Raw genomic sequence first — 7,842 nt, forward strand, 5'->3', positions numbered from 1 at the left:
TGCATTTCACAACTACTCTTTCGTTTGAAGATCTCAGTAGAAAACCGTTTCAAACATTGGTTACTGTTGCAGACTCTGCTCTATATATACAAGCCAGAAGCAGAACGGCGTCCACCACTGTATAATTAAGTAATTCTATGTTCAGTAGTCATCAGGCCGTCGCCGTCTCGGTGGTGACCGGTTGGGTTTAGCACGTACATCCCTCTCAGATCCACCCAACCTATCCTCTCGCGACCTATTCCTTGCTCTTCCGCCAGCGGTAGCCCAAGGCCGATCACTATTACTACGCTTCGGCAACAAATCACGCTCACGTCTACTCCTAGCCGGTACTTGCAGCTGTGGGTAATCCTGCTGCATATACTCTCCACCACCAGCAGACCACTGCTGGTACGAGTACGGATCCTGTCCAGGATACGTATAGTTAGCATACGGGTCATATCCATACATCTCGACATCGTATTTCGGTATATAGGCATTCTCGGGAGTCTTTCGTCCAGCACTGCGTCCTCTACTTGGTTTTCGTTTCGGGGGTGACACGTCACGGTCTATTGCTTGTCCACGTATCCGCCTCGGAGGTTTACCATCACGGTCTCGAGGTGCGTCTCTCATATCTCTGTCGGGTGTGAATGAGCGACCTGGCTGGCGTGCTATGCGTTCCGGGCTTATACTGGGGTTTCGTTGGCGTTGTATTCGTTGTGGACTTTTACTGCCTCCTCGTTTACGTTGTCGACCTGGTTCTTCTTCTGGCGTTGGCGGTCTCTTCTTAGGAGTATCTGGTCGTCCGTCTCTCATAGCGTCTCCTCGATGACGATCTGATCTCTTTGACCTGTTGGATCTAGACGACTTGTCATCCTTCTCTTTTTCATAGCTGGGTGGCGGTGGTGGTATATCTACTACTATAGATTTATCCTTTTTAGATTCCTCGTCTTCCGGCGACGGGAGTGGGCGTGCGAAACAAAACATCTCATTGTAGTATATACAGCCAATACTAGCAGCAAATAAGAGTCCAAGGAGGGCTACGATTAGCAATGCCAGTTGCTATACATCAGAAAAAGTACGTTAGATTGTAGATTCAATAAAAAAAGGCATGTTTCTATGGGCTCTCCCAAAGTTCGACAAGCTTATCGGCAAGCTTCACCGACGACGATGTGTCACTGTGCGATACAAGATACCACAAGTGGAGTCATTTTCCACCGTTAATCTGGCACAGCACACAGTTCGTCTTTACATTATGGGGCTTCCACCATCCACACACGTTTCTCTAGCTCCCAACTTTTTTTGGACCCCAAAGCAACAACATACCCATATCTCCAGCCCTATAGGACCGAGCTGTATAGCAGCGGGATCTGGCGATGCACCAGGAATCGGACTTGGAGATGGTACCGTCGATGTGAGAATACATGCCCACTGATAACACGAATAGGTTGGAGCACACTCTGTATCATTCATACAAGAGAGTTCCAGTGTCTGGACGGGACCCCATGCGCTAGTAGTAGCCGTCGTGGTACTAGCCATCTCTACCAGTATTTGCACCTCGCCGACCCCAAAAAAGATGTTTGGTGTGAAATGACACTGGCTCATCCTTTCAGGTAACCGTTGAAAAGAAAGAGAGCGTGAACAGTGGCCACAGTCTCCAGGGAAGACTTGTACAGATCAAGGGAACTTCTCTATACGTCCATTTAGTCCTCAGGAATCAGTGCATTACGCGAACCTTCTTCCGCCGCTTTCCAGGTGCGTTGTTTGGTGTAGAGCTCTGCGGTTTTGCACTCAAGCAACATACATAGAAAGAATATGGCATTCTCGAGTCGAATAGATCGTCGTCAATGATGAAAACAATTCCATTCGAGGCGGAAGTTTGTTCGGTAACAAGCGACACGATAAAATTCTGACATGCTGTGTTTTCCTTGCGCAGTCTCCAACAGTCGTTCTGAGATCAAAGATCAAAGATCAATACTGATAATTCAGATCATTACTTAAGGTCTTCTCGGGGTCTTCTAAACGAGCGTCGTTTGCCAAGTTGCAAAAGATCCAAGTCCTCCATCTTCGACCAAACATGAGCAGTGACTGGCAGCACTCACAGTCGGTATAGAGAATCAGAGATAGTGCGTGGTCATGAGTATCCCGAAGCCTCCAATAAATAATCTAGAAGAGAGTCTCAGGAAGCTTGGGTTCAACCAGCATCAGATAACAACATCGTCCACAAGGTTGAAACGAACGTTAACTCCTGCATCAACAGTCAACACTCCCTTAATGAATCCTGTAAAGTCTCCTGGTGATGATGTAGTATTGCTTGGAGTCCATAAAGGACCTAAGAAGTCTGGTAATCCCCCAACATCTGTGAGATGGTGAGTGCTTTGGACATGCAGTGCGTGGAGCACATAGATCTCATCGAAAGAGCACGGTGGACATGTTTGGAATGTGCCGAAATTTGGGAAATCTAGTTGATCTCACCAGTTTCTGTTCTGTGTTATGTTTTCTCTGTAGGCCATTGCAAACGGTGGATTTGACTGAAGATGATGACGATACGGATGGACGACTCAAAAATCAGGATGGTAGTGATGATGACTTTCAAATGCCAGTTCACAAGCTCCCTTCTGCTGGCTCGAAAAAGAGAAAGTCGCCTAAACGAGTTGCAGGTATGAATGGACGTAGTCAAGTACATTAGTTCCACGTACTTATTCTCCTTTTTTTCGCATTGAATAGATAAAGCTCCAACAGCAGATCTTACTGTTACCAAAAAGAAGAAGAGCTTGGATGGATCTGCTGTACCGGCCACAACTACATCTGCACCAAGTACGTTGATCACGATCACAGAAAGAGTTACACTGTATTGTTGACACTCATACGCTTGTAGAAGACTCGGCTTCACCTAACGGACTCGTACTGCTAGTACCTCCAACACCACCAAAAACCACCAAAATAGGTAATACAACAGCTTATGAACATTGGGAGGAAGGATCTGCATTCCCAGCTCAGGAATACGAATTCGATGATGACGCATTCCCTGAGGAAGGAATGTGGCAGACTCCTGTTGTGAAAGTGACTTATGAGACTTCTAACACCGTCAAAGTGAGGCCAATGCAGCAACTCGTCTTTTTTGGTACGAGAGCGGACTGATCTCATGCATTCCTAAATAGGAGCCAACTGTTGAATCGGTTGCTCCACCAAGGCCAGATATAATAACAGCTACCAACCATATGTTGAATCAAAATGGCTTGTCTCCTCAGGTCCATGTTAGGCATCTTTTCACTTTTGTAAGAAGTGTTGTTTAGTGATTTTAGAACAAAACAATCGTAACCATCACTTTCTTTCTATGTAGATGTCACATGATATATTACAGCAAGAACTTGAATTCACTCAAAGAACTTTAGATCATCAGCAAGCGCTTCTCGCTCAAGTCGTTGCGAATCCACATGTTACCGATGCTCAAAAGTCTTTTCAAGTGATTGATCTGATGAAAGAACAGTAATGCAACAGTGCATTCTTGACAGTTTGGTGTAAACCCTGACAATTAACTATCGTTAGGGCTGTATGTAACGATCGGCTGACAGAAATCAAGGAAGCTATTAGACTGACGACTGCAGCTCCTATGGTAAGCTTGCAAATGTATTTTGGTTCAAAGCTTGCAACAGCTTGGCTCACTGTTGCCGCAAACCTCGTAGGAACAGTCTCGAGAAACATCACCAGTACTACCATCAGATGTTAGAGCATCCCCGACTCTATTTTCCCCTCAAAAAGATCATACGGCTGCTCCTCCGATAATCAAGCCTACAATACGTCAAACTAATATAATACCTCAACCGCAGCGGCAACAGCAGCAACTTCCCACTACACCTGATCAGCAGATGCGTTGGGAAGATCCTCCAGCTCCTCCAGCATCCCTAACATTGTCACGACCACCTCATATCGCTCCCCCTACATATGCCATACAGTACGACAGACCGCCATTGCAACATGAAGCATCATGGCAACCACAACCACAGCAGCCTCAGTCATGGTCAAATCAAGAAAACGATATGTCGTTTACTGGTGGAAAGGTCTCGAATCAACAACTGCCACGTCCTTCCATACCGTCTATGAGAGCTCCAGCTTTCATGGATACGACAGGTCCAGCTGAACCAGAACCTGCTCGAGCATCAAAAAGTGGTGAGTGCAGTTGGCTAGAGTTCATTTTTGGTATAGCTATTGATTACTTTTTTTTGGCAAAAAAGGTTCCAAAGGACAATATCCATGGTCGGATGGCGTTTGGAAGGCGCTACGTCAATGGTTCAAATTGGAAAGGTTTCGTGAAAACCAGTTGGAGGCTATAGATGCTACATTGGCTGGAAATGATGTATTTGTCCTCATGGTAATTGTACTGTTTTATCTTCAGGTTTTTTGTTGGTATTGATGTCTGTTTCAAAGGTACCTGACTTTGGTTCATGTCTTTTATAGCCCACTGGTGGCGGGAAGAGTTTATGTTATCAGGTATGAGCGCTGTGTGCTTAAGACGATTATGTTGAATTTGGTCGTTCCATCTAACCCTTTTTTGTAGCTTCCAGCCATCATTTCGAATGGATCGACGTCAGGGATTACAGTAAGTTCCGTGGTCTTTTGGCAGCTATTCTGGAGTGGCAAGCTTACAAAAGACACGTCACTTTTTCTCAGATTGTAATCTCGCCACTGCTCTCACTGATGCAAGACCAATTGCAGCAGCTTCTAAACAAGGAAATACCAGCTTCATGCTTGTCCAGTGCTCAAACGGACGAGCAGAAGCAGTTTACGTATGCTCGTAAGTGTTGTGGAATGTTTTGAAAACTTGAAGGCCATCTCTGAGCGTTTTTTTGCGCAACTCGCAGAACTCTATGATCCGAAGTCTCTTCTAAGGCTACTTTACGTCACGCCGGAGATGATTAATCGCAGTGAAAAGTTTAAGACTGCATTGACAAGACTTTATGAGCAACATCGTCTTGCGAGGTATCCATTTGTGTGGTCGGCTGGCTTTTTTGTAGTAAATCTCAGCTGCGTCGTACTGACGACGTAAATCCTCTAGATTTGTGATTGACGAAGCTCATTGTGTTAGTCAGTGGGGTCATGATTTCCGCCCTGACTATAAGGATTTGGGTGAAATTCGAAGAATTTATCCTGGAGTTCCCATGATGGCATTGACTGCAACTGCCAATGAGAAGGTCAAAAGTATGTACTGTTATGTCCTGTTAATACAGCAGTGAATTCATAACGGCTTGTTTTTTTTTTGTTTCTTTCCAGTGGACGTTATGAATGTATTGCAGATGCAACAATCGAAATGTTTCTCTCAAAGCTTCAATCGAGCCAACCTCATGTGAGCTGTCGAGTTTACCAGTAGTGAAATGAGATCCTAAAAAAACCAGAAATTAACTTGACGAATTTATCATGCTAGATACGAAGTGTTGCCAAAATCTAAAAACACAGATGTTGAGATTGCTGAATTTGTAAATAAGAGGTTTGCTGGCAAGTCTGGGATTGTATATTGCATCTCGAAACGAGCTTGTGAGGAGCTTTCTCAAAAATTGGTAAGGAACTTTCAAATCACCCTATTTGCTAAAGGCTTTTTCCTTCTTGATATTGAAACTTTTTTTGTTGGAATAGAATGCAAAAGGGTTGAGAACCATGCATTACCATGCTGGTATGCACAAGGATGACCGTATGGCGACTCAAGAAAATTGGCTGAAGAATCGAGTACATATCATTGTTGCTACGGTTGCCTTTGGAATGGGTAAGTATATTTGGAGAAGACTGAATCGTTATGTCGTGGAGTTAATGGTCATTTTTTTCGTCGCTGAAAAGGTATCGACAAACCAGATGTCCGATTCGTTGTTCACTACGCCATACCTCAATCGATCGAAGGATATTATCAAGAGACTGGACGAGCTGGTCGAGATGGTCAACAATCTTGTTGTATACTGTACTATGCGTACCGTGATGTCTGGACGGTATAATTTGCATCAGTGATAACCTTTTTCGATTTGCAAGGTGTACTAAAGCGCTTTCCCGTCTCATTAGCACTGGAGCTTGATTGATGGTGGTGATGGAAACAAGGACCAAAAGGATGTGGGTATCGTTGGTTCGGCCTTCCTCCTTTTTTTTATGTGTTAATGCTCTTTTCCAAATGACTATTAAGCGACAACGAAGCAATCTGAGGAATATGATTGCGTATTGTGAGAACAAGATTGAGTGCCGACGTCAACAAGTCTTGCATGTAAGATGCAATTGCCATAAGGCATATTTTTTTGCATTTGGAATCTAACATTCCTTGCTGTCTTGTAGTACTTTGGCGAGAATTTTGATGCCAAATTGTGCAGAAAAACTTGTGACAATTGTATGGCAACACATCGTATCGTTGAACGAGATGTGTCTGATGATGTTCGTAACATTATCGAAATAGGTATGTTGGGCTGAAAAAATTGGTCCTGCATTTGAAGGCAACAATTGATGCTTTTACGTTTCTTGACTAGTTCGTAGAGTTGAACGTGACAATGTAACACTTGCATATTGTTTGGATGTATTTCGAGGAGCCAAACATGGCAAGATTGTACAGGCAGGACATGATAAAGTGAATGGACATGGTGCAGGTATGTTGTGTAGAAAGGTTACTTCGCCGACGTAGCAACAACCCTCATGTGCGTTTTGTTGCTTCCTTTTGAAACAGGCAGCAAAATGACCAAGACAGATGCTGAACGAATCTTTCATCACTTGTTGGTCAAGGACATTATTCGAGAACATTGTGAACGAAACTATAGTGGATTCATCAGTGCATACGTCCATGTAAGCATAATATGATAAAGAAAGTTCGTGCCAGACTTTCGGAAAGACGAATGCTTAATATCTGTCGTTTTTTGGTGCTAGGCTGGACCTCAAGCAAGGACAACCGACTCACCAACATTTACCATGAAGCTCAAATTTGTGGCTGACGAGAAACGTAAAGCCAGTAATGATGGAGCTGAAGATGGTGATGACAATGATACGGATCATGACAATGCAAATGCATCTCGATCAAAGACTGCTGGTGGAGGTGGAGCTTCCAAGAAGCCTGAAAAGCAGACAAGAATGTCTATTGGAGGAGGTGGTTCTAGTGCTGGCAGTTCGAGACGGGCAAAAGGAGCTGCCAATACTTCAGCAGGTTCTGGAATTCGTGAGACTGCTAGTGTTTGTAAGTTGCGTGTGTTGGTTGGACCTTAGAGACAATTGGTTGCTGACTTTTTTACTTGTTTGCATTATAGCCTCATTCTTTCCAGATTTTGTTCCGCCTACCAAGAAGGCAGATACTATGAAACGTGTGAGTTCTATACCTGCCATGCCTAAACCACAATTCAAGTAATTTAATAGTGCGTTTCAATTGTATTATATTGTGTATAACTTTGATATATAATGTGCCTCACCACAAGTAGTTGATTGTACATTTTCAATGGTTGTAGTGTTTTTTATGCCCAAATGTAAACGCTCCCTAAACTCAGGTTTCACTCAAATCAGGGACCAGGAAACTGTTTACGAAGTGGATCTTCATAGATCTAAGTGCTTCGAATTGGCACGAGATAGTGGTGGTTTGCATCTTATGTCATCTGCGACCATCAAACGGAGTTTGATTTTTATGGTGTCACTAACAAACTTCAACAGAGTGGAAGCTTCAAAGGAACATTTTACAAGGTATGAAACGTGTACTTGAGCCTTATCTTGTCGCTTTGCAATGCCATTCAAGCCTTCCAACTAACCTTCATTCCCAAAACCTTCAACATAGATGACCAAATTCTCAGTCAACGTATTATCAGCATCTGATTTACCGACCGTAGGAACTCCAGAATGGAATGCCTACCTAGACGACCAGTT

General features: G+C 43.7%; 1 protein-coding gene across 1 annotated transcript; it reads left to right on the top strand.

Annotated features, from left to right (window-relative positions):
- Positions 1-2,112: 2,112 nt before the first annotated feature.
- On the top strand, positions 2,113-7,336 carry SmJEL517_g04902 (uncharacterized protein; the record flags this gene model as incomplete). Its single annotated transcript, XM_031170830.1, has 25 exons — positions 2,113-2,345; positions 2,485-2,636; positions 2,704-2,793; positions 2,855-3,069; positions 3,138-3,254; positions 3,320-3,465; positions 3,526-3,592; positions 3,663-4,146; positions 4,212-4,348; positions 4,435-4,467; positions 4,535-4,576; positions 4,648-4,771; positions 4,839-4,956; positions 5,033-5,175; positions 5,248-5,320; positions 5,399-5,531; positions 5,608-5,734; positions 5,806-5,951; positions 6,022-6,078; positions 6,140-6,217; positions 6,286-6,403; positions 6,474-6,590; positions 6,668-6,783; positions 6,865-7,168; positions 7,239-7,336. The coding sequence occupies 25 exons, from the start codon at positions 2,113-2,115 to the stop codon at positions 7,334-7,336; spliced, it is 3,468 nt and encodes a 1,155-aa protein (XP_031023212.1).
- Positions 7,337-7,842: the final 506 nt, after the last annotated feature.

The sequence above is a fragment of the Synchytrium microbalum genome (assembly GCF_006535985.1).
Source record: "Synchytrium microbalum strain JEL517 chromosome Unknown SmJEL517_scf0038, whole genome shotgun sequence".
Classification (NCBI taxonomy): domain Eukaryota; kingdom Fungi; phylum Chytridiomycota; class Chytridiomycetes; order Synchytriales; family Synchytriaceae; genus Synchytrium; species Synchytrium microbalum.